This window comes from Pelodiscus sinensis, chromosome 2 (genome assembly GCF_049634645.1).
Source record: "Pelodiscus sinensis isolate JC-2024 chromosome 2, ASM4963464v1, whole genome shotgun sequence".
NCBI lineage: Eukaryota > Metazoa > Chordata > Testudines > Trionychidae > Pelodiscus > Pelodiscus sinensis.
Window position 1 is genome coordinate 55,623,560 of NC_134712.1, and position 27,607 is coordinate 55,651,166.

Here is a 27,607-nt window from a genome sequence, read left to right on the forward strand (position 1 = left end):
GTCTTGTCTCCCTGCTCCAGGCCAGACTGCTCCCCTGCAGAACCAGGTAAGCACCCGGTATTTTCATCTCCTGGCCGGGAAAAAATCAGAAAATACCAGACATTTTAGGTGTCTGGTATTTTCTGAATTTTTTTTAATGGACAGGAGGCGAAAATACCGGACTGTCTGGGTCAATACCAGACACCTGTCAACCCTTGGTGCTGTGCCAGGACCATCTGCCCTATGCTCCAGGACTGGGGTCAGGGACACTTCGGCAGTGGTGCCCATTCTGCACTCTAGGGTTGGAGTTGGGGGTGATGCAGCAGTGCTGCCCGCCTGGGACACTGGGGCTAGTGTCAGGGTAGGCATTAGCCTGGAGCAGAGAGTCTGGGGCTACGTCTAGACTGGCCCCTTCTCCGGAAGAGGCATGAAAAGCAGGCAAGTCAGAATAGGGAAATCCGCGGGGGATTTAAATATCCCTACTTGCAAGTAGGAATAAGAGATCCTCCGGAAAAGGGCTTTATTCTGGAGGATCGCGCCAGTCTAGACGCTCTTTTCCAGCTTTTCCCCAAGCCGGGAAAAAAGCGGTGGCCATGTTTATTTAAATCCCGCGGGGGATATTTAAATCCCCCGCAGATTTCCCTATTCTGAGTTGCCTGCTTTGCATGCCTCTTCCGGAGAAGGGGCCAGTCTAGACGTAGCCTGGTAATAAGGGGTGGTAGAGTTCTGGGCTCCAGCAGGTGACAGAGGGGAAGGGGACTCAGGAGGAAGGGGAGGGGAGGGCAGAGGAAAGGGATTGGGGGGGATGGGAGTGGGGATCACCCTCCCTCCCCCAACTGCCTGTTCACCTGGCCCACTCTATCCATTACCCTAGTTAACATAACTACAACACTGCAAGCCAGTGTGTGGAGCATTTCACAGAATCTGGAGGGTAGCTCCAACAGTGATATAAAGGAATTTTGGGCACACCTCCCCTCAAGCCATATAAGGATCTGTTGGAGTAAACACAGAACTGAATCATAACCCACTCATGGTGCAATATCTATGTTAAAGAGTGTAATAAGAAAAATATTATTTGCAATGTTGCTTTAAGACTTTTTTCCTCCACTTGGCCACAAATCATCCCCTGCACAAACTGTTACATTCTAACTACACTGGTTCTGCTCTGTCTGTGGCTCTTGGCTATGGAGGAAAGTAAGGGCCTTATCATTTAGTAATTTCTAAGTTTCTGTTTATTGGTGTCATACAGAGATTATTTCCTAACCTTCCTCTAATCATTTTTCTTCACATCTAGGCCTCAAAATTTGGCTAATTAGTGCTACTCTAAAGAAAGTCACTAGTGGACTGAGATCAAGCAACATAACTTGCTTTTGGGCTGAAATGTATGTGGGGAAGTTTTGAAGATGGAACACATGGCAGGTTCGGGGAGGAGAACGCAGTGGAAATCACTTTACAGACGTCATCCACCAAAGCTAACAGCTGTGATAGGACGTCACGAGGCGGGGGGGTGTAGCTGTGACCACACTTGGCCCCTTGGCAGCAGGGGGCCGATGTGGGGGGCTCCAGCCCAGCTAAGCTGGAGCACAGAGGAGCGTTCCAGGGGAGTAGCTGCCATGGGCGGGTGGCATTGGGGGTGCCGCGATTGCTCAGATTCCTACGCGCCCTGTTTCCCACGCGCGGCGGTGACCCGCTGAGGGGAACTAAAGCGGGTAGCTGAGCGAGCCCTTGGCTCCTTCTCCGGGGAAGGAGGCGATTGGTCCACGGGCACGCAGCACCGCTTCTCACTTCCTCCGCGCAGAAGCTGCCCGCCCCCGTGGGAACCGAGCTTCAGGCGCGCGCGCTCCGCTGAGCTCCCCGCCGCGAGCGTGGGGGAGGCGCCGCGTTCCGCTTTCCTTTATCGGGCGCGCGCCGCGGCGGGGCCGTTGGGGAAGATGGCGTCTCTGCTGCCGCGCATTGAGCAGCTCTCCGCGCGGGTGGTGCGCGTGCTGGGCTGTAACCCGGGCCCCATGACCCTGCAGGGGACCAACACCTACCTGGTGGGCACCGGGCCCAGGTAACGGCCTCGCACCACGGGGCCGGCGGCTCTGACCCTGCTCCGCACACCCAGGCCCGAGCCGGGGCTTATTTCCCCCGAAGCCTGGGCACGGGACCGGGCTCTCGCGCCTTGCTCTGTCTAAGGGACCCTGGGAACCTAGCGAGTGGGGCTGGGGGGCCAGAGCCGGCTGGGGGGCAGGATCGGTTTCCCGTCTGGCACGCAACATTGTCCCTTTGTAGGCTGGGTTGCTGGGTCCCTCGGGCTCTTCCCTTCCTTTGCTCTTGGTCCCGAGTTCAGCGCGATGCTCCGTGGTCGAGCGTAGCCAGTGGTTGGTTACCTGAAGGGGTGGTGGGATTGGCACTGCGTTTCCTCGTGAGGGCAGCAGCTTTCTCTATGCTTGCCACAGCGATTTACAGACAGTCTTGTTAAATGCTTGTGCCCAGTTCCAATGTTTCGAGCATGAATCAAAATAAATAAAGATCCTTTTATTCTGTCTGCAGGTGCCCTGACAATTACATGTTACAACACAATGGTACTATATAAAAAAAAAATTGGTCAGACTGTAAGGTCCTACAGGATCACAAGTTTTTTATTTTCATTTTTTAGGTTACAGCACAACCCAGCAATATTCCAAAAGCAAACATCCCTATATCTCATCCAGCCCCCCCCCCCCCCTAAATCTCCTCTGGTCTTTCTGGAAAAACATCCTTAATAATCCTCTCCAAAAATCCTGTCAAATACATGGCTTCAGCAGCATGCCAAAATGTCACTGAACTTAAGCTATTCAGTCCAAAGCAGTTCTAGGGGCTCTGACAAAGAATATATTGCCAGGAGTCCCCTATCCTATGACGTGAAAATGAAGTTCAAGCACTTCTGCTGATAGCATTGCAGCAATATATCACAAGAAAAGATGGTCTCTCAGGGAAGTCCCTGAGTATTTAGGATTTCATCGTTCAGAGAGTCTCTTAATGCTCTAATATGACTTTTGTAAATGAGCATTTCTACTGAATTTTTTCTCTTTAAATGTAGAAGGATCCTTATTGACACAGGAGAGCCAGGTATACCTGAATATATTGGCTGTTTAAAACAAGCACTGACGGAGTTCAGCATCTCAATCCAAGAAATTTTAGTAACACACTGGCACCATGATCATACTGGAGGCATATCTGATATTTGTAGAAGCATCCACAAGGGTAAGCAGAAGTTTAATTTGACAGATATTGAAGAGATATGACTTGTTAGCTATGTGGATAGGAAAAATACAATTAGACTGTTCTGGTGCACTGTTAGCTGGACAGTTCACTTAAGATCTTCATGTGAGCTGCACAATGTATTTAAACGCACAGTGCTCTGACAGATCATGGTATGAGTATGGTAAATAGTAAGACATGTTTGATTCAGATGCACTCCAAAATGTTTCTTGATGTCAATATATAAATAAGTATTTATATATTTAGAAGGGAAAAGCCTCACATTGTTAATACACTTTTGTCCATAAGTGATGAGAGGGAAATAGTTTACCAATGACTATTCGATTAGTCAGTTAGTTGATACTTAACATCCTTAGTTGGAACTCCACAGCTGCTGTGGAACTAGAGCTCTCCACCACGCACACACCCCCATCCGCTGCCCATCCACCCAGCCCCCATCTGCAGACACTGGGCTCCTGGCTGAGTCGCTGGTGCCCCCACAGCACTCCTGACCCATTGCCAGACCTCCCTGTTCCTGTGCTCTGGTCCAGAAACATCCATGGTCCATGCCGGACCATGTAGTCCCAGTTAAGGGAGGTACAAATTTTAGTAGTTATGGCAGTAAGCTGGTTTTTATTTTTTTAACTTTTCAGTGAAATAGACATGCATAAAAGTACATTTACTGACATTTTGTAATTTTATGGTGTGTCCATGCTAGTGACCTCACATTTAGGGCTTATCTATGAATGATCTAAAATATTATTTGCTTTTTAAAATAGGTTCTGAATATTGCATAAGTAAGCTTCCACGCACTCCTCATCATGAGGAAATAATAGAAGGAGAAAAGTTAAAGTATTCATACCTGAAAGATGGAGATGTGTTAAAGACTGAGGGAGCCACTCTCAGGTAAATGTCAGTTCTGTACTAGGCTACATCCACACTAAGATGGTTTGGCAACTAAAGTGCTGTCGACATGCAAAAGTTGCTAAAAGTGAAAACTGGTCAGTTTTTCTGCCTCTCATTGTTGACATTTCATGGTTACATTGCTAGCTCCCCTGTTGACAGAGCAAAGCACTGTGGGTAAGCATCCCACAATGCAGTATTTTGGGAAGGCAGAGCTGCTCTCCATGCTGAGGAATATCAACGCAGCACAGTAATCTCTCCAGCTTTTTCCCTGCAGCAGCAGCAGTCTGCCTGCCGCTGTGTTCCTAGCAGGGCAGAACATGTAGAAGAATTCCAATGACTTGCTCTTTTTCCCCCCACAAACAGAGCAACTCACTCAGTTGTCACATACTTCCTGGAGCTTTGAAAGGGGAGGGGCACATGGCTGCAGGGCAACTAGGATCACAAAACACTGTGCATAGCCGTCAGGGCAGATGTGGGATATTGGCAGAAGCTAGTTCTCTTGACAAAACAAGCAGCGGAGTCCACACTGGCTCTTTGTTGACAATAAGTGGTGGGGGGGGGAACTAAAGTCTCTCGTGGGGGTAGAAGTTTTTTGTCGCCAGAACTGGATGTTTTTTCCAACAAAATGTGAATTGTAATGTAAACGCTCTTTGTTATTGCCAAAAGGCAGATTTTTATCAATAAAACCTTCCAGTGTAAACAAGGCCTTAGTTGGTTAAGTCAGCTTTTAAGACTAAGAATGTTTTCCTCTCATCTACTGTATATTTGAGGTTACATTTTAAGGGTAACAATTTTTTGTTGGTAGAGGGGGTTTTTTTGGTGGTGAGATGACTCTTTGTGGGTGTCATTCTTATGGTGAAAAGATTTCTTCAAAGAGGATGCATGTGCTGTTAATCTTTTGAAAAAATCTACATAGGGGGATTATTACACTTGTAATTAAACAGTATTTCTTAAACCACCCTGTTCACAATTGTTCACTGTAGTTGGGAAGCAATAAAATTACTGAATAATTGAACAGTTTCAAACGGAAATATATTGTGTTCTTAGAAGTTGTGATAAACACTGTACAAGAAATATTAGCAGCAGATTGCTTTTCCTGGGAATTCCTTCTTATATTAAAAATTCCTTTACCCTTTTCTCTCCAGAATTCTCCCATCAATATTGCCCTGCTCCTTTCAATTTTAAAGAAACTTCCTGCTTCCTTTCCTTACTTAGAGATAGTGCCTTTCAAGTCAGTGGTAAATTAAACCACTTAAATGTTGTAGAACACAGCAGTAAGTTGGCTGCAAGATTGATTGCAGGTAGTAAAAGAATATCTGTTGGAAAGCATTTCATATGTTAAAAATAAATTTTGAAGAGAAAAAAAAATCAGTCATGTGAAGGGTAATAAAGGGCTTGCTGTTTAAATACTTACATTACTGAAAACATACCATTTCTCCTAAAATGGCCTTCCCAGTGCCTGGACAAGATCAAATAAAGAATGAAGAACAGCAGGTTGAAGATGAAGCAGAGAAAGGTAGAGGTTATAAGGGCAAAGAAGAACATTTTGAACAATTTGCAGCCAGGTACTGTCCCCTTCAGTTGAAGGCATGCACCCATTACTGGGTCAAGTCTATCATTTAGGAGTGCTCTTGGATTCCTTGCTGATGCTAAGCTTTTACATAGCAGCATCCATAAGTAAGGCTTTAAACCATTTCTGGTTGGCTTGGAGATTCTGTCCCATCCTGGTAAACAATGATCTGGTCTCACTTGTTCATGTCTCATCAGTTCTTAGCTACAGCAGTGGGCATAAAGCCTTCAGTTCTGAAGAAAATCCAACTAATACAAGAATATTACAGTATGTCTCCTTAGCAACATGAGCTATAATGAACCTGGTCTCCGCTTCCTAAACTGGTTCCTCATAGACTATTGAATCAAATTCAAGGTCTTGGTCCTTGTCTTCAAAGTGCTCAATGACCTGGACTCGGAAGTCTAAAAGATTGCCCAAAGATCCAGGATGAAGACAGATTTCTTCCCCTGGCACAGTGGAACTTTCTACAATAGAGGTGGGTGGCAGCTTTCTAAAGGACTGGCCTTACATTCTGAATGAGCTGTCCTGAGAACTAAGGGAAATTCACAAACCTCACCACCTTCACCTCCAAGTGCAAGGCACGTTTTTTCTTTGTTTTCCCCAACATAAATGCATATGCACGTGGTTGTTTTTTTTTTTTTTAATTTGGAAACAAAATCACAAAACTGACTTCTGTGGAGAGAATAAACACCTCGTTACATATATAATGCACTAATGGAAGCTGTTTAGTGGCAAGTGTGAAAAGGACCTATGTTATAGAATAGAATAGAATAGAATAGAATAGAATAGAATAGAATAGAATAGAATAGAGCTAATTATGTTTGCCAGTTTCCATACATGTTTATGAAGCATAAGAATGTGGACTAGGTTAGTCCAAATCACATAATCTCTAATTAACCCTCTTACCCAAGAGTGAAGTTAAGTACTGGGACTTATTGGCATGCAGCTTGAATCCTGGCCACAGTGGGGAAAATGGCTCTGGCCTTCCTGGAAGGGGCAGGGCTTGGAACCAGACTCTTTCAGTCAACCCTTCATGGAGCCCCAGGTCTTATTAAATCACCAGGTCAAGGGGCAGCTGCTACTTTTGCTCACCTCTCTCCCCATCAGTGGCCTGCTAGTAAGGTCTGGCAGCGCCACTGCCAATGGGGGGGAGAGGGATAAAAAGGGCATCTGCCCCAGGCCCTGGGTATGTATGGGCTGATACTGGTGTCCACTTCTTGCTGATACATTGTACCAGCCTACTTTCACCTCTGTTTTTACCCTAATAAAGACTCTACAAAGATTTGTTCTAGACAGTCATGTTGAGTCATGGTTTTATCAGCATTTTTTGTCACATATAAATGGTTTATATGTGATTGTTCCATATAATATCATTTGTTCCTTTCATTTAATAGAGTTTTATATACACCTGGGCACACTGATGATCATATGGCCTTGCATCTTGTAGAAGAAAATGCTATATTTTCGGGTGACTGTATTCTAGGAGAAGGAACAGCAGTATTTGAAGACTTGTATGACTACATGAAATCACTGGACATTCTGTTGCAAATGAAAGCTGACCTAATATACCCTGGTTGGTAGTTTACATTTTCTTAATTAGATCTACTGATCTATATGGAATATCTCCTCTAAGAAAGCAAAAACTTATACTACAGTCTAGTAGTATGAAATATTTTGATAATACTTAGAGTATCTTATCCAATATTCACGTGTTATAATTACTTAAAGGGCATTCAGTTCTATTTAAGATACTGCTTGTGTGCCTGCCATAATGCTATCCGTTTCTCTCATAAGTATTTTTGTATTTGAGAATGAAACTTGTGGTTGTGAAAAGTGCAGCATTGATATTCCAGAAAACCGAATCTTCTGTAACTGAATACATGTAGCAGAGGCAACATCAGTGCAAGCTGCTTCATGCCATCCTGCCACTAGATCTAAAACTGAACTAAAGAGACCACTTATAACATTGTGGGGAGGGTCAGTTCAGTAGGTTGTAGTCCTTGAGTACCTGGCTTCTCTACTCAGGCTATGATTAAGAATGCCAGTTATGGTCATTTTAATTATCCTCTGATTTATTCAGTCTCCCTGACTTTCCTTTTTTTAATCTAAGAAAATATTTAATTCTCATATAAAATGTGCCTCCTCTTTGTCAATACTGAGTTTAAAAACTTATTGTATGATAGGATTTAAGTTTCTTGTGTTCTTTAAGATAACATATCTGGCTCCTGCCTACCTTTGTCATCTTCTCTTTTGATTCCCTTCCGTATAGCCCATATTTTGCATGATTAAATTACTATACTCTTGCTTCTGCCTTCTTAAGGTACTCCTGGAGGAATTCTGGGCCATTGCACAATGCAGAATTTTGCAGAAATTAACATTTTGTGTGCAGAATTTCCTTTCTCCCTGAAACATGAGCTGCAGTGCTTCTAGCCACCACTAGGACCACTGGAATGAGCAGAGGGAGAAGAAACTGGAGGGTTCCTGGTTGCATGCAGGAAACTCCATGCAAACTTGGGATTGAGCATCAGTCTGTTTCCCCATCTGGATCTCTGGAGGAAGGGGATGGATGTCTGAGGAGCTGCAGCTGAGCTGTGAGGGGGCATGAGGTGTCTGTACCGAGGAGGTCCCTGGCTGTGCTCTGCAATGTGGGGAAGGAGACACGGGGGCTGGTATTTATCTGATCTGGGGACCCAGTAGTTGGGCTCTGGGGAGGAAGCGGTTAGGCTGTATTGGCTGGGGGTGTGCAATTGGGCTTTAAGGAGTAAGGGTTGTGCATGTCTGCCCCCCTTAGCTGGGCTTTGAGGGGTGGAAAAAGATGGGGGTCAGAGAAACAGGAACTGGGTTTTCATAGAGGTTTCTTTAACTCTACTCTGGGGAAATTTTTGTGTATGTATTGTTACAGACATACAGTAATTCCTCATTTAACACGTGCCCGCTTAACACGTTTTCGTGATAGCACGATTTTTTTTTAGGGAACGTTTTTTAAATTACACGACCGTCCCCAGAATAACATGATTTCCCCAGCCGTCCCATTGCCAGTGGCTGTGCGGGGCTTCTCCTGCCTCCCTGCAAAGTGGCGGAGGGTTCGCCGCTTGCCGCGCCATTCCCCGCTGACTCCCCCTCGCTGGACACCTTGCCCCCCTCTCCTCCGTCCCCGCTTGCAGGCCGGTGGCTGGGTTTTCCCAGCTGGCCTGTCGCCAGCAGCTGTGCAGGACTTCCTCCGCCTCCCTGCAAAGTGGCGGAGAGTTCCCCCGCTCACTATGCCGTTCCTTGGCTACCCCATCCCCTTCGCCGGACGCAATGCAGGTCCCGGCAGACCCATCACAGGGGCATACTCCCAACCCAATCCCCCTCCCCTCCCCTCTCCTCTTCTTCCCTTCCCCAGAGCCAAACACCTTCCCTCCCTGCTGTAACCCAGTCCCCTTTCTCCCCCAACCTTATGTCCCGGTCCCAACAGACACCTCCGCTTGAAACGCAACCCCCACCTTCTCCATTATTTTCAATGGGAAAATTGACCCCGCATAACAGGTTTTCACTTAACACAATCTTTTTCTGAAACATATCTATAGTGTTAAAAGAGGAATTACTGTACTCGCTGACAAAGTATTTTGAAATAAATTACCAGAATAATTTATTTTGATTATGAGACATTATGTAGTGTTATTTTGACACATAACTTTTGCAGAATTTTTAATTTTTTGGCACAGAATTTTTAATTTTTTGATGCAGAATGTCGTCCCCCCCCCTCACCCCCCCCCCCCCAGGAGTAATATGAATAGCCATACTAGGTCAGACCAAAAAATACTAGGTCAGACCAAAATAGGTCCCAGGTGCCCTGAGTCTAATACCTTATTCATTAGTCCACATTGCCTTCTTTGCGAGGTCTACAAAGACTGTTTCTTTTTTATTAGCTTTACTCATGCCAAACTTTGTGTTAAATTCCACTTTTTTTATTACAGTTCTATTTGTCATCCCCCTGTCTGTGTCTTTATTTATCTTGATTATAAACTCTTAAAGGCAGAGAACTTATCCTTCTGCTTGTTTGTAAAGTACTTCAAATACAGTTGGCAATGGACAAGTACATGCGCTAATTAAGATTATAAAAAAGCAATAGCATATGGTGCATTTTCAGTGACCAATGGACGTTGGTATCTTCGTACTGCATTGTGGATCAATATTTTGTTTCCTTCACCATGTTTAGTAAAATATTTGCACATCACCATTAGGGATGTAAGTGACTAGTGGACTAGCCCCTTGACTAGTCGCTTCCCCCATCCCTTGCTGCCTCTAATAGAGAAAGCAAGGCAGGGAGCAGGAACTGATGCTGGGGGGAGCTGGCTTAAAAGCCAGTCAACCCCAGGACCATCTCCGTGGGGGTCAGTGGAGGCAGGGGGCGGCAGAGACGGGACATGACCTGGGAATCAGCTGATATCTGGTTCGCACCCAGTCCCAGACGCTGCTGGCTTTTAATAAATTTAAAAAGCAGAACCGCAGCAGGGGGGACTTGGCTCTGGGACAGCTGATTCCCAGCTCACACCAGATCCTCCTGCTGCACACCAGCCTTTTTACATTTAAGGCTGGTACATAGCTGGAGGATCTGTCACGAACTGGGAATCAGCTGGCCCAGCTTGCACTCCTGCCTTTTAAATGTATTAACAGCCTGCTGTGTCTTAATACATTTAAAAGGCAGAACTGCAGCAGGGTTAGTTCCTGGGGCCAGGAGCTAACCGTGCTGCTGATCCCCCACTTATCAACTAATAGACTAGGGAAAATCCATCAACTAGACGATTAGTTGATTAAACTAAATTTAGCATCCCTAATCTCCATAAAAATATTCTCTATATTATGTTCTGTCACCACTATTTACTATATTAAGATTGATAAATGTATTATAGTAACTTTTTAAATTTGTGTCCAGTTTTATTCATGCTGGGAATCCTCTCTGACTGCCTTATTCTCTATTTTTCCTCGTCCTCTCTTTTATGCAACCCAGCTCCCTGCCTCCTCTAACACACACAGACCTTAAGGTTTCCCTTTTTCCATCAGAATTAGATACAGGAGAAGGCCATGACTCATTGTACCAATATGGCAATTTGCCTAGCATGAATGTCTTTATATGGATGAACTTTTTATTTTTTCCATGTAACTTTTTTATATTTAATATTGTTTTGAATTGAACATACAATAGAACTATCTACTGTTAGCATTTTATAACATTCCCTGGGAACTGAAAGGTACTTCAGCCACAAGAGGGCTCTCATGCTTTTTTATTGATACCACCTTCCTACTAAGAAATGTGAGTACTTGAAAAATTGATTGTCTGTTATTAACAGACAAACTTTTTAGCTTTAAGATCTAAATGCCATTAAAGTTAATGTTTCAGAGAATATTTGAACTTGAACTCCCTAAAATGAAGCATTTAAAATGATGAAAATTAATCATTACCGAAGAAAGTTATATATTAATCCACTCTCAGTTATTGCAGTCTTTTAAATAAATGTATAAAGGTATAATATCACATTTTGTAATTTTAAAAAAAAACCTTAATTCATATAATCCATATAGTCTTGGACAGCTTCAACATATATTCAGAAATCATGATAGTATCCCACATTACTAAATAGATAAGTGTCACATGTAAAGAACATAATTTTTCCTGTTGTGTAGTAAAAGTTGACAAATATCTTAATTTCTTAATAGTATTAAATTAATGATCTTATGGTTAATCCTTTGGGGGTAGGATTTGTGGTCAGTTCCTGCACCTTGTAAAAACTTTGTATGTAGCTTGAATGTCACTTTTATATCTCTCTGCCTGTAATGTGTAGGTAATGATACCACTTTATTAGGGGTGTTATGAAAATAGATTCCTTTATGGTTAAGGAATTAACATTAAGATGCTATGATGGGAGGCATATGGATATGTAGGGTCCTACAGACAAGTGTTTGCATAAGGTCTAAACTATTAAAAAGCTAAGACACTTTCATTAAAATATATATGTAGAATAGATCTCTAAATGTATTTATAGTTTTCTGCAAATTGGTTATTAGATTTATTGATAGAGTTTTTATGTTGAAATGGAAAAGAGTTCAAACCAAAACCATAGATTTGTGTGTGCCCAAAAGTTTGGACAGGTTCATATCCAAATTGGTTCCAAATGTCTCAATTTTGGACCAGTATCACAAGTATGTGTATGAGTACATGTACATGGCTGTTGGAGCTGAGCTGGCATATGGGATATGAACACTGATATTTGCAAATTTTGGTTCAGTTTTCCTATTCAAACATTGGCCTCAAGTCTATTTTGTAGGTGGAGTATGGGGTTGTTGTTTTTTTTACATTAAAGGGACAGGTTTGTTGATAGCTATATCTTGTGATTGAGAACTAAGATTTTATAGACTTTGACCAAATGAACTGTTACTATATTACAACAGGTATTCACCACATCTTAAATTTTGCTATCTTTGATTAATAGTAATATCATTGTTATGTTTCATTTCGAACAGTTATTTTGTTAAGGAAAAAGAGCTTTGATAAAAAGATACTTTTTGTCTGAGATTTTTTCTTTAAAAGTATTATACTAAAAGCACACACATTTCAACAATAAGTCTTACGTGCATAAAATAGGCTTCAGTGCATAATATTAAATGCATATATCTCTGTGTGCTGAAGTCAGTATGTAGTTTAAGCTGTATAAACTTTTTGTGCAGAAAAGACTTGATGAACTTATGTCAAAGGTACAAATTCCAACTGGTTGCCTGTTTGGCTTAAAATTTCACCATGCCTCTACAGGACTTACTATGTTAGCCTGGACTATTTTGATAGTAGTCTTTGTCATGTATGCCTTCAGGCACTGAAGAGGGCGAGTTCTTTTGTTCCAAAATGCCTCTTCTGAGACAAAATAGAGTCTGGGACCTATGTAGGATGACCATCCGTCCCGTTTTTACAGGACAGTCCCTTATTTAACGCCTCCTCCCAGCATCCCAACTTTAAAAAAAAATGGACACATTGTCCTATATTTCCCCTGCAGGGGCGGGGGATGAGCTGCCAGCTCTGAGGGCTTCAGCCACTGAAGCCCCAAGCACTGGCAGCTCCCCTCCCCCACTCTGCCTGCTGCCGGGATGAACTTCATCCCTGCAGAGGGGCAGGGTGGGTGGGGAGCCGCCAGCACTCAGAGCTCCAGACGCTGGAGTCCTATGCACTAGTGGCTCTTCCCCCGCCCCCTGTAGGGCTAAAGCCCTGAGTGCCGATAGCCCTTCTCCCCTCTTTCTCCTGCAGGGCTGAAGCTCTGAGGGCTCCCTTTTCCTCCCTTCCTATTGTAGAGAAGGGAAGCTCCTGTAGGGCTGAAGCCCTGAGCTCTAGTGGCTCCCCCATGCCCTTTGCAGGGTGAAGCCCTGCATGCCGATGGTGGTCCTCCCCTCCCCTTCCTGCAGGGCTGAAGCCCTGAGTGCCAGCAGCTGCCCTGCGGACCTAAAGCCCCAAGCTCCCACAGTCCCTAAAATAGTAAGTCCTGTAGAGGCATGGGGAAATTTTAAGCCAAACAGGCAACCAGTTGGAATTTGTCCTGTATTCTGCGTAGGGAAACATGTTCACCCTAGACCTATGGACCACCAAATATAAATGTTACCATTTTGATATGGCAGTGTTTTCCATCCACTTCATACAGATGTTAGTTACTACACAGAATGAAAGATAGTGAAGAATTAGGCCACTAGTCTTTGAATTGTAAAGACTTTGTGTAACATCAGCCCCATTCCTTCCTAGGACATCGTGATTTCAGAAGGTTTTGGGAGAAATACTAAGGAGCTGAAAAGTCATGGTGGTCAGAATTTCAAAAAAGTTTCTTTGTTTTAAAGGTCCTAGAACTAAAACCTGGTTTGATTAATTTACTATACTGTCTCAGAAACACAAGTGTGGTTTGAAAAAAATTCTGAAAAAGGAGCTCAAAAGAACTTCAAAACTGTTTACTTCTGAACATCCCAATAATTTTAATCTTATGAAAGACCCCTAGCTGCAGCCTTAACTGTTAGCAACTGTTATGTATGTGCCTTTCTTACTTCTGTACACTATACTGTATATCATTTTTCTGCATCTTGACACAAAAAACGAAGAATTTCCTAATATGTTGACTATTGATTTCTCCAGAAATAAGGCATCATTCAAATTATGTTTACATATATACATGAGCAGTCGTGGGCAATAAGCTTTCCCCAGGGGCCACTTCAAAAAATTTTGAAGTAGTCTGGGGCCACCCCTGAAGGGGTGGGGCCTAAATGGAAAGGGTGGAGCTACCCCACCCCCAGACCATAATTGGCCTGGGGGGCGGGGAAGCACGCGACACCTCCTTCCACCCTGCCAGGAGCACATGGCTCTTTGAAGCGCTGCATGCTGCTCGCATGGTGGGGGCAGAGCAGAGAAGGCTTCGTGCACTCCCCCGCCCCCCGGCCTTAATTGGCCTGGGGGCGGAGGAGCGCATGAAGCCTCCTCCCACCCTGCCAGGAGCACATGATGCTTTGAAGTGCCGCAGGGCGAAGGAAGCTTCATACAGCTCCCCCGTGCCCAGGCCTGGGGGCGGAGGAGAGCATGAAGCCTTCTCCACTCTGCCCCCTGCCCTACAAGTGCTTCATGTGCTCCCCCAGGCCAATTATGACCTGCGGACAGGGGAGCAGCAGGGCCTCCGTGGGTCAGATCCACGTGCGTGGCGGGGCGGATTTTGCCCACTCCTGTTCATGAGTATATTGTACAAACCAAAACAATTATACTTTCTTAGTATTTTATATCAGGGTAATATAACAGATTGCTGCTTCATAGATAAAAATGATTATCTCTTTTGCTAGTTTGGTTTCAAAGCAGTTTTATAATTGTAGGATTTTCAGTTTATCTGAATGTGACCAAAAAATACATCATATGCCAAATTTGATCAAATTTCACATGGACAATATGTAACCATTCTTGACAGTTCTTTATTCTTCCTCTATCAAATTCCAGTTTTTCATAGAGTTCTTTTTATCAAGTCCCTGAAAAATATTCTGTGGAAAAAAAAAAGCGCCATGTAGTAGTCAGAAGTCACCATTGTAGTGTCCTGACGGGTCTCCTACACCATCAATGATGATAATGATTAGGCTCCGTGTATGTGTGCTCCTCTTCTGTGTTGTAAAAAAATGAGTGGTCCTATAGCATCTTAGAGGCTAACTAAGATGAGAGAGGAAGTGGATTTTACCCACGAAAGCTCATGATACTATATTCAGGTTAAACCTCCTTTGTCTGGCACCCTGGGGTCCTGACCAGTCCCGATTGAAGGGACTTGCTGGACAAAGGGAGGTACCTCCCATCATGGCCCATGCTGAACTCCTGCCCCCTGCTAGGGCTCCAGCCCAGCACCACTGCTGATTGCCTGGCATGACTTCCCAGGCTGGAGCTCCCAAGTTGCTGTTGCTGGACCCCCGAGCTCTGTGGCTGCACCCCGAGCTCCACAGCTGGGGCTGGAGCTCCTTAGCCATTGCCGGATCCCAAGCTCTGCAACCCTGGTGTGTCCCCTCCCCCACATGGGGCTCCTAGTTGAGTGGCCGGTCCCCCCACCATGCTCTTGCCCAGTGACCTGACCTCCTTATACCTGGGCTCTGTGGTCCATGAATAATCCCTGGTTCTGCTAGACGACAGAGGTTGCCAGACTAGAGAGTCCCAATTAAGGGAGGTACAGCCTATATGTATTTTCATTAGTCTCTCAGGTGCCTCAGGACTATTAGTTGTTTTTTTAAAGTTACAGACTAACACGGTTACCCCTCAGAGTCTTCTTCTCTGTTGTGTTGACTTTGCGCATGTAGTCAACAGAGCAGACTCCAAGAGACCCCACCAATGACCACAAAATCAGATAAGGATCGAAGGTGCCTCTTACTACAAGCAGTATCCACTTTTTTTCCTATTGCACTGTCCTTTCCCCTCAGATCTTTCCAGGTCTGTAATGCCCTCTGCTTTCTTTTCTTTCCCATGTTCTAGACTTTTAACTTGTGTACTTACACTATTGCCTGTAAAGTAGAACTTGACAATGATTCTACTGATAATTTTTGTGATAGGGTGTATAAAACACACTGTAATGGAGAATCAAAGATATAATAGCTGTAGGGTGGCTAGGTCCCCGGTTTTCAAACAGAAAGTCTGGTCGGACTTGTAAAGGGGACCTGACAAGTCTGATCAGATCTGCTGACTGGACACCCAAAGTCTGGTCACTGAGCTGGTGAGGTGCTGGGTCATCACCTATTCCAATCCCTACTCAGGAGTGAAGCCTCAGGGGAAAAGTAGGGATGGGGTTTTTGGAGGAGGAAAAAGGTAGGAGAGAAGTGGTTCCAACACTCCTGCTGGAGTGCTGGTTTTAAATATGTTCAAGTCAGCCACCCTAACTGGCAGAGTTGTAAGTACAGGGATGCTGCTACTTCCATAGGATTTCTAGACTTATCAGAGCTTTTTTACCAAGGTGAGAGGTTGTTTGTGAACAAATTACTAAATAAGTTTCTTATGTTAAAAATTTGTAACTGTGTTTGAATTTAGGACATGGTCCAGTAGTACATGATGCAAATGCTAAAATTCAAGGATACATTTCTCACAGAAATGCACGTGAACAACAAATCCTAAATGTTTTGCAGGAGAATGCTGGAAAATCATTTACATCAATGGAGCTTATAAATATTGTATACAAGGTAATTATAATTAAAATATTATTACATTAAATCGAAGAGCAAAATCTTAATTTTGACTGAAGTAAATTCAATGTGGTATGCATTTGTGTGCGGGCTTTTAGGAGGTTTCAGAGTTAATCAGAGCCATATTTGTCACTCTTTCTATTCCTTTCATGTTCAGTAAAGGCCTAATATAGACAAGTGCACATGACTGTAAGCATGTAAGTAGTCCCATAACTTAAGTGCTTCACTGTATCTAGACTTAAATGATTTTATTATCTTCTAGCTTTCACTTTCATGATAACTATTTTGTTACCTTTTTAATCACACATTCCTTATGAGGATCAAGAAAGTCTGTAGTTATAAAATAGATCAGAGTGAACAATGTTAGATAATAACTAAATATGTTTATGTCCAGGATTATTTGGAATTTCCCACAAAGTATTTTAGAGTGTGTAGATGCAGACTCCCACAGACTTCAAGAAGGTGTAGGCCACCTGTGCTAAAAACCTTGTTCTCTGACTGCTTGCAGTGGGAGCTGGGTCCTATGACTTGATGATAAGCAGCCTGTGCTCTCAGGAACCTCTTTATTGATTGTCAGAGAGAGACCTAGAGATTAGGGATATTAAAATGCATTTATTTGTGTAAACGTGTATCTGCTGAAATTTTCAGCAGATACATGTTTACGCAGTGGGGCACCTTTTAAACCAGAGTGTGCACGCGCGCACACACACACACACACACATACACCTGCCTCTGTATCAGAGGCAGGAGGTGGGGGTCAGCTCAGCAGGAGCCAGTACTTCAAAGCTGTCTCTCCACGTGTACTGGCTCCTGCCTACCCCCCCCCCCCCCACCTTGCTGCCTTTGGAAGTAGCACAGGGGTGGAAAGAGGTTGCTCCGCAAAAGCAGGTGGTCAGGGGAAACCGGCTTTTAAACCTGCTCCCCAAACACAATAACTCCCACCTACCATCTCCCCCCGCTGCCTCTGATACAAAGGCAGCAGGGCTGGACGGAGGCATGGGCGAGCCGGGCAGCTTCCCAGGGCACCAACCAATGGGGGGCGCCTGATGGCAGCTGTACGGGGCGCATGGCGTCCCTTACAGCTGCCATCAGGCGCTGTGCGCCCAGCTGCCGCAGCGCTGGCCCGCCCGCATCCCCACGGTGCCGGCCCGCAATGCCCTTTCCCCCATGGCCGCGGGGTCCTACACGGCCCGGCGCGTGCACCAGCAGCCCCGGGGCCAGGCCTGCGCACCCTAGGGGGTCGGGCCTGCTCCCCACGGGTGGGCCCACGCGTGCACCCAGGGGTGGCACCGCACACCCATGCCCAGGGCACCAGAATGCCTCGGGCTAGCCCTGAAAGGCAGTGGCGGGGTGGGGGGAGGAGATTGTTGAATGTAACCGAAAGTGTTAACCAATGAACCCAGGCTCCTTAGTTAACTCTGTTTTCAAGTACATGGTCACATCCCTACTAGAGAACTCTTTACTGATGCTCCTTGCAGGAAAAACTTACTGGGTTAGACTGAAGGGAAAGTACAAGATGCTATGAGGGGAAATGATAGCTGTGAACACTCCTAATGTGATCAGGGCTATAAACATCCAAGACAGGTTTACAAAGAGTTTTGTAAACTATCTCAGGTGTTTGAAGCTCTAGTCTGCTTCCTGCAGACTGGGATCTACTGCAGCCTAGGAATGGTTTTTCTGTAATGGTAGCCTCTAGTACAGATCAGGAAGACAGGTACTTATGGTCTATCTGAATAGCTAGTCTAGGCTGAAGAGCTGTAGAGTGAAAATCAACTCAGAGCAGAGAAGGGAGCCAGTAGCTCCCTCTCTCTCACAGGGTATGTCTACACTACCACCCTAATTCAAACTAGGGTTGTAATGTAGGCAACCGGAGTTGCAAATGAAGCCCAGGATTTGAATTTCCCGGGCTTCATTTGCATAAAGCCGGGCGCCGCCATTTTTAAATGTCCGGTAGTGCGGACTCCGTGCCGCGCGGCTTTCAAGGAGACGTTCCATTACAACTGGTCACCGAGTTGCGAAAAGTCGATTTACGACAGTTTGCATTTACAATCAAAACTCCCTTAAGAACGGCGCAGTTGCAATGTAACTCAATGGGGTCCGAATTATGAACATTTTGAGTTACTGCCAGGTGTTTGGTCCGTAACTCATTCATAACTCGAGGAGAGGCAGTACTTCAGGAAAGTACCCAGAAGTTGTGATGCTTAACACAAACATTCATCAGTTCTCCCGTCACTAATTTATACTAATTTTTACAATAGCACTTTGTTTTTAATATGGAGATAACTGTTTTACTACTATTATTTAGTTTTACAAGGACGGTTTACCAAGCCAGCCATTTAGATCACACAAGCTCCCCAACTGCCAGATCCATAGCATATTTGGAAAAATTCCCCTCAAATTTTAAAAAATGCTGGCAATTGTGGGAAAAACCTTGAGGAGTAGAAAAGGAATACAACTGCCCACTGTTGAGCTTCATATTTGGCCAAATACTAAAATAAGACATTTTTTGGGACACATTGTTAAATTTGGCATAAGTTGTGATAGGGAACACTGGGAAGTTGCCTGAGATACTCTGTCGTTCTGAAACTCTTGTGAAATTTGAGTTTATATAACTTTCACTAAAAGAATTAACTATTTTTAAGTTGTTTGACTTTTTCAATATTTTTTCAAACATTATCCCAGAATATGAGTAATCATCTTGGAAAAGTAAGTTATCTGGTGGGAGGCCAAAGGGAGGGAATCACATCTAAGAAATTATCAGTAAAATCTAAAAAAACTTTTCTAAGCACACCAACATTCCAGTATAGGCTCAGTTCATGAAATGTGCTATTCTGAATTAAGACATAATGCAAAAATGTAAAAAAATTAAAATGTATCATTTAAACTGGAGATTTAAGTATGACTTCAATTCTTTGTTACTACCGGTAGGTAGCTGAACATAGAAGAGTTTCCTTTTGTTTATTGAGGAAAATAGAGAAATTATTAGCAGATATTCAAGTGGATTACCATATATTCATTGTATTTCTATTTAGGATACTCCTGAAAATTTACTTAAAGCAGCAGAAAATAATCTCACCCTTCACTTAAGGAAATTAGAAAAAGAAGGAAAAGTGTGTAAGTTTTTCTTTTTATAAAATATTTCTTACAGTATTTTAGTAAATTGATTTATGGGAATTACACATGGATAGTTTTTGGCTAAGATCAGAGTCTCAGGGATAGAAGATGATAAAATATGCATAAAATCAGATGAGAAACAATCAAATGAAAAAGAGTCTTCACACATCAGAAAATGGCAGACAGATAAATTAGTGACAAATTTTTAAATGACTTATATGGAAACGCTAGAAGTCTAAATAATAGGATGGGTGAACTAGAGTTCTCCGTATTAAAGGAGAATATTGGTAAATAGGCATCACAGAAACTTGGTGGAATGAGGACCATCAATGGGACACAGTCATACCAGGATACAAAATATATCGGAAGGACAGAACGAGTAGTGCTGGTGCAGGAGTGGCACTATATGTGAAAGAAAATGTAGAATCTAATGAAGTAAAAATCTTAAATGAACCAAAATGTTCCTTAGAATCTTTATGGATAGTAATTCCATGCTCTAATAATATATCCCTACTGCTATATTCTTATTATCGACCACCTGACCAGGATAGTGAAAGTGACTATGAAATGCTAAGGGAGATTAGAGATGCTATCAAAATAAAAAACTAAATAATAGTGTGGGATTTCAACTATCCTTATATTTATGGGGTACCCATTACCTCAGGACGGGATGCAGAGATAAAATTTCTTGATACTTTAGATGGCTGCTTCTTGGAGCAGCTGATTCTGGAACCCACAAGGAAAGAGGCAATTCTTAATTTAGTTCTCTAAATGGAGTTCAGGATCTGGTCTAAGAGGTAAATATAACTGGACTGCTTGGAAATAGTGACCATAATGTAATAACATGTAACATCCCTGTGGTGGAAAAAACACCCCAGCAGCCCAACACTGTGGCATTTAATTTAGAAAGGGGGACTACAGAAAAATGAGATTAAACAGAAATTAAAAGGTTCAGTGCCTAAGTAAAATCCCTTGCAAGCTGCATAAAAACTTTTCCTAGACACCATAATGCAGGCCCAACTTAAATGTATACCCCAAATTAAAAAACACGTAAGAGAACCAAAAAAAGTGGCACTGTGGCTTAGCTACCAAGTAAAAGAAGCAATGAGAGATAAGGCATCATTTAAATCCTAGTGAGGAAAATAGAAAGGAGCATAAATGCTATCAAATTAAGTGTAAATACAGAAAAGACAAAAAAGGAGTTTGAAGAACAGCTAGCCAAAAACTCAAAAAGTAATAGCAAAATGGTTCTTAAGTAAATCAGAAGCAGGAAGCCTGCTAAACAACCAGCCTGCATCCCTCTCCAATCTTTTCCTACTCTCTGCGGCTGGCTTGGACTCCTCTATCCCTCTGTTTACCTAGCCACTGGGAAGAAGCCTCCCCTCAGAAGAGACAGACGGAGCACAAACAGGCAGCAGCAGCAGGCCCTGCTGCAATGTAACTTTTTCCTTTCCTCTGCCTACACCTCCATCTCCCTCTCCCCGCTTCTTTGGGAGCAGAGCCTCTTGATTGATGCTTCTCCAGGGAGTTTGACACCCTCTCGCCTGTGCTTCCCCCCACCCCCATGTCCCACGAACTGCCACGCATGTAGTAGGGGCCTGCGTGGTAAGGCTGGGGCAATGGCAAGGGATAGCAGTTGAGTGCCCTGCCTGCCTGGAAGTCCATTGCGTGGCCACCTCTCTCTGCCCACAGGCACACGCTCCTGCTGGGCACACAGGGCCAAGCAAGCCTTACTTACCCCGCGCTGTTGCTGGGCTGTTCTTTCAGGAGTAGGGAGGGAAGTTCCCCATGAGCCCCAGCTGGCCCTCACTGCTTTCAGCCATCTGTGCTGCCAGACCTGGCTGGACCCCTCAGCCCTGGGACTACCAGCTGTGCCTCCTGAGCCCCTTGCCACAGGGCTGCTAGCCTTGCCACAGAGCTCCCTGCAGTGCCTAAGCCTCTCCCATACTCCTGGCTGAACCACCAGAGCTCCGGCATTGCATGAGCTCCCCGCTCACCACTTGCCTCCCTGCCCCTGGAGGAATATCACTGGTGCTGTATTTATTAGTATCTAAGATACCCAGGACTACTCATTGTTTTTAAAGTTACAGATTCACATAACTACCCCTCTGAGACTTTCCTACAGTCTTGAGTTACTTTCAAACTGAGTACAAACTGTACAAACACTGCATGTTCTGTTGCCCAAATTTTCTTAATATTCAGAAGTTCCATTGTGTTTTCCTTAAGTTTTATAATTTATATTCATTAAAATTTGTTCATAACATGGTTTATATCCTTGAAATCTGGTTTTGTTATAGTTAAACATTCACAAATTGGCTAAAATAAATAAAATGAACACTTTACCTTAACTTTCAGAATTCAAGTGAACAGCATTGTGACTTTAAAATATGCATATTAGGAAATATATGGTGTGATAACTTCATGTGTCTGTGGTTAGAATTAAGCTTCTTGAATTACTTCATATTGCTAATATTTTCATTTCCATCCCCCAAAAAATGTGTATTTAGACCCAGCATTTAAATGGTAGTTTTCAATGACTAATTTGGCCAGTTTTACTTTTTTTCCCTTACCAGTAAATGAAGAACCTCTCAACTTCAAGTGGAAAAGTAATTTGTAAATGTGGCAAAAAAAAAGAAACAAGATTAAGAATATTCTCAAATACCTACACACAACTTCTTTATACAGATAAATTAACTTGTATGTGCAGAACACTGATGGAGAATTAAAGGAATCCAAATGCACTCAGCTGATAAGTAAAATCAGAACAACTATTTTGTCAGAAAAAAATAAACTATGTAATTCTGCTGTTTTAAATCAATATTATGTATTCTGTTGTTACAAAGTACTCAGATAACTAATGATTGTCATAGTCTGATGGGGATTAGTCAAATGTAGTTACTATGAATTGTATGTTCTCTTTTTTTGTAAAATTGTTGATGTTCTGTCACCAGTGACAGAAAACAGCTACTAAAAGTACAAAAGTATAATTGTTGATTACAACTGTAGTGCAAAAGCTGATTGTGAAGGTTGCAAAGCCAACCTTCATGATTTATTTTCACTTGTTCATAGTAGTGTAAAAATAACTTTGAGATTTGTAGGTGCTCAACCCTTCTGAAAATCCAGCCAGTTTTATTAAGGTGTGTAAGTATTGATTTTTGGAGCCTAATTTTAGGCACCCTAAATTGAAATTTTTGGCCCCTACGTGAACTGTTGCTATTTAATCTAGAAATATTCAAAGCAAGAGCTAAGTGAGCAAAAAAAGATGTCCAGTTTTTTGTAATTTCCGAGGAAAAACCTTTCCTAATAGATTCAGGGTAAGAAGCTCCTATTAAGTTTAATTATTCATTCCAGTTGAGACAAATATTAAATAAAATAAAATCATAGAAAAAGTAATGCAAACAGAAAACTTTGTGTAATCTGACATTATTTCATTGGTGCACATAATCACAATTTTTTTTTAAATCATATAAAGATGATTAGAGATGTATTGATCTCTAAGTAGTTGAGGTCCCAGCAGTTTGCCAGTTTTAATACTGATCTATCAATTCTGCCCTCAGTTACCAATCAATGTGATATAAATCACAAAGGTGTAATAAGGCAAAAATTGACTCTAAGGATTTTTATACTGTCTCTGATTAACAATTACACTAGAGTGTTTTAACGGAAAATAATGTTGGATCTGAATTCTAGTTTTCTGTGTGGCTTAAACTTTTCAAGTAATTGAATCTGTAAATATTTGCACTGTTCTGTGTATGCAAAAAGTGTATAATATTTGTATTGTTTAAAATGTATTTTTTAATCCTGGCACAAATCTTGTCTGGAAATGTTCTTGAAAAATCCTTTAAAATTGTTCCACCCTATGTTTTCATACATGACATGTGCACATTTGGTCAGATAGGTTTTTCTATATAGGTTTTAGAAGTTGCATTGTTAACAACAAATATAATATAATATGGATTATAGAGAAGACAGCAGAAGGTCATTCTTGTTGCTCTGTTCTTCTCACTGATATCTAACTTTAGATTCCTCTAGGAATTAATTGCCAAAACTGAACATATTACATAAAGTCTCACCAGAGTACTATAGACCTACCTCCACACTCCTTGGAATGATGCTTTTTGTGAAGGCAAACCATTGAACTCATCATACTTGCCTGTTCAAGTCTAACCTGGCCTGTTGTCATTCTGAAGTCTTCGACATTACTGCTTTCATAGTTTCCAGTCCTGTATGTTTGTGCATTGAATTGAATTATTTTTTCTACCCATGTTTCTACTTTGTCTAGGTCCTTTTGATTTCTTTCTTTCCTCTTTCTGGTATTTGGATTTTCTCAGTTTACCATAGGTGAATTTCTACTTACCATTATAGTCCTATTATTCTGTAGCTATTTCGTGCATTTATTCTCATTTGTTCCATTGCTAAAAATAGAACTTCAATATTTTGTGATCACTTTTTTCCTTTTTATTTTTTTAAAACTTTGTTTTTTCCTAATCTTTTGGAACGTTCCAGAGCCAGTTATTTGAATTTCATTTCAGAAAATAATGGTCAGTGGTACATAGAGTAAGCCATTAGCTAATTTTGTTAATATTTTGTAGTATCCATATTTTTCAAAGTAGCCAATTTGTATATGATCAAATGGTGTAAATATTTCCCTATCTCTTTTTATCAATAACAAGGTTTTCTTTCCTATTTAATCAGTGTTTTATATTTTCCTTTTTCATTACTTTTACTTAGTATTAGCCATTTGCATCAATTTCATCTCCATTTATTAAACAACCAACCTGCTTATTATAGCTTATTTTTCTCAGATCTTAGATTTGTAAAATTTCAACCTTATCAAGCTAGCATTAACTCATTCTGCCTTTCTGCCCTCCCCAATCCTTGCTGGAAAATATGAAGCTACAGTCTACCTTACTTCTTTCCTTAGGTATGAGAGGATTAATGCTCTTGTCTGAAGCCATGATATTTGGTCATAGTGGTCTCTAAGATATCCCACACCCCCAGTGTTACTAAATAGCTCATTCAATTTCAGGAGTTCCATATTGGTATTGCAGAAGTGTAATTTTTTATCAATATTATGAACAATAATTCCTTGTTGCACACCAACTGTTATGTCATTATTGTATCTTAAAGTCCAGTTTCCACAATGTATTGAGAGATGAGCATTATCTGTAACTGATTTGATTTAGTCTTTAAGGATGTCTAGCACTTCTCTTTATTTGAATTTTGTGGAAGTTTCGTAAGAGGAGTCAGAAAGGCAAAGGAAAAATAACACCAAAACACCATTTGAGGCTTGTCATTCTTGTGAATGACCAGTTTTGTGGAACCTTTTGCTGTGCTGTCTGGAGTGGCTTGCAACTGTGAGCGCCTGTCTCAGAGCAGCCAGCCACAAAACAGGGCAGACATGACAAATCGGTGGTGTGTTCTATAATTAAATTTTACCACGCCTGTAACAAATGTAAACTCCTGGATCACTGTAGCAGTCCTAGATTGGAAAGTCTAAAGGAACTGTCTGGGATTCCATGTTATAGTGCCACCCAGACAAACTGAACTTTGTGATAAAAGGTTAAGTCCAAAAGTCACACAGCATCCCAAGAGAATAGCCTATCTGTCAAGGGGTGCGGTTGTGGCCGGGCGCCCCGCCCCCACTGTTGCTTTGTGCTACGCGGATTACTGCCCGATCCGGTGCCTCCCGGGCGGAGTGGGGGGTCCGGGCCCACCCTCTCTCCGGACCCCGACCCAGGGCCCTAACACTAAGAGTGGGACTCTCAGTGGTAGCAGGGGGGTTACAAACCCCAAACACACCTGCTCCCGGGGTTCACGTTCCGCCCTGGGTCTGGTCCACTACGCCGCCGGCTATCAGCCGGTGTAGTTACCCTCCACTCCCGCCGTGCCTCCGCCTTCCGCGTCCCTCCCTCATTCGCGCTCCCTTTGGCCTTCTTGTCCGTGTCACCCGTCCCCCTCTGGGCTCGGACCCCCTTCCCCGGGTGCCCCAACACCCTTTATGCTGCCTCTGCCACATTCGTCCCCCTCACCCCCGCACTTCCGGGTTCCTCCCCCACGCCCGGCGTCGCGTCCGTGGCATCACCAGCCCGACCGGGTGCCTGGTGATGACGCGCTACCTCCTCACCGCTCGCACGCCCCGAGGCCGAGCGGCCCGTATCGCCTGCTCCCTCGCCGCCAGGAGCTTCCTGTGGTGTCGGCGAGTGACGGGGTTGCTCCACCCCATCACACTATCCTGTTACCCTAGAACAATTGGCAATCTAGATTTTATACCAGAGACAATGGCAGCAGCCACTTCTTTAGGAAACGATAAGTTTATTAGCATAACAAATACATGTGGATAGCCGGTATTTTGGCTCTCTGCGCATGCTGGCTCCTCAGACCCACTTGCCTTCCCTTGTTGCCTCCAGTTTCCCCTGGCACTTGCTTTGCGATGCTGCCAGGGCAGAAGCTGGGGAGGCAGGGAGGCTGCCATAAAGCAGACTCTGTCTGCGGTGGCCCAGGCTTGCCATGGACAGAGGCTAGTCCATGGCAGCAGCTCTTCAGTGAGGAGGTCTGAATTCCCCACAGACAGAGAGGCTGCTCCACCTGCCGTGGAGCAGCCTCTGTCTGTAACGAGCCCAGGTTCACTGCAGACAGAGGCTGCTCCCACAGCTGCCCATGTCTGCAGGGGGTCAGAGGCAACAGTGCGTGGTCATGGGCGCTCCTCTGGAGTGGGACTGAGAGAGCATTGGCTGCTGGCCTTGTCCCTGGCACCTATCGAATAGTCATGTAACTGATACGATTTCATGCAGTTACATGACTATTTACACTACATCTAACATCCCTAAAGCATACTGGTAAGCCGTCTGCTTATTGGTATGCTTAATGGCTAACAGTTTTAACATCCCTAGCTTAAACACCCAGTACATTCTTATTCAACTGACCATTACCTTGTTCAGTATTAATACACAAGTGAATCGACCTGAATGCACTCTAGGATGACATGGTTTGCCAACATCACACAGATACATACCTGCAACAGAAAAATAATATTAAATTATAGGTGAAATTGAATGCGGTGATTGTGAAAAGTGCCGCATTGACAGTACCACATTGACAGTCTCAGAAACTAAAACATCTGTGGTCCACAGAATCAAGTATAGTATGCAGAAATGTTATGCGTGCCCATCTTGTTCTAAAATTACATCTGCGGGCCATGTTTGCAGATCGCAGATCACATGCAGACACACATTTCTATTCACACATAACTATGTCAGTTGCCCGAAAAGCTTTATAGCCTGCTAAGGTGGACAACTGTTTTAGTTCTTGAGCACATCTGTCAAGAGAACTTAACATGTAAAATGAGGTATTGTGTGAGCCAATTTCATGAAGAACCATGAAGATTAATATTAATATTTAGACTGTGGTTCACTAGTCTATGAAGAGCAATGTAGTGAGCAAAACAACATGATATACTCTCCGTAACTTTCGTTGCCACAGTGGCGAGCTCTGGCATTCTGGAATAAAAAGCATTTTTGAAAAGTTCATACCCAGTGTCATGAGTTGAAATAGCCCAGGCCAGAGGTAATTCAATTTTTTGAGAATTATATTACTTTTAAAGCATGTGTTTGGTTTTTAAGGTGTAAAGAAAACAGTTATGATAAAACAAAAGGGCTACATTTGTTTCCTACAAATGAAAGGAATTGGTGCATGATCAGACACATCTGTAGGTTAATAGTTATAACTGAGAGGGGTGAATAATAATGCTTGGCACTTTTTTATTTTAGCTGGATTATGATGTCCTCTAAGAAGTTTTTTTTATATAGTAAAATAACATCCTTTTACTGAGTATTATCAAATCAGCTTTGTAACTGTCATATCCAAAAAGACTGTTCCTATAATTTATCATAAAGGAGCTCTGAGATGTTTCTCCATGTGGTTGTCTTAAGGAATATGTTTAAAAGTCTAGTTTTAATTGTAGTTTCAAGTGTAGCAGGATAATTCAAGAATGCATTGTCTTACAGTTTTGTCTTAAGGGAGTCATCTTTCATTACTTCAGTCATGTTAGTCATTCATTTAATACTTTAACATTTAGGAATGTCAATATTAAATTATTAAATTCTTTATGAGTTGTAA

General features: G+C 42.9%; 1 protein-coding gene across 1 annotated transcript; it reads left to right on the forward strand.

Annotated features, from left to right (window-relative positions):
- The first annotated feature begins 1,631 nt into the window (after positions 1 to 1,631).
- On the forward strand, positions 1,632 to 27,607 carry LACTB2 (lactamase beta 2). Its single transcript, XM_006131509.4, has 7 exons — positions 1,632 to 2,032; positions 3,044 to 3,207; positions 3,984 to 4,110; positions 7,075 to 7,253; positions 16,224 to 16,372; positions 19,408 to 19,489; positions 22,063 to 27,607. Exons 1-7 carry the CDS (start codon positions 1,911 to 1,913, stop codon positions 22,104 to 22,106), a joined length of 867 nt encoding a protein of 288 aa, XP_006131571.1. The 5' UTR covers positions 1,632 to 1,910; the 3' UTR covers positions 22,107 to 27,607.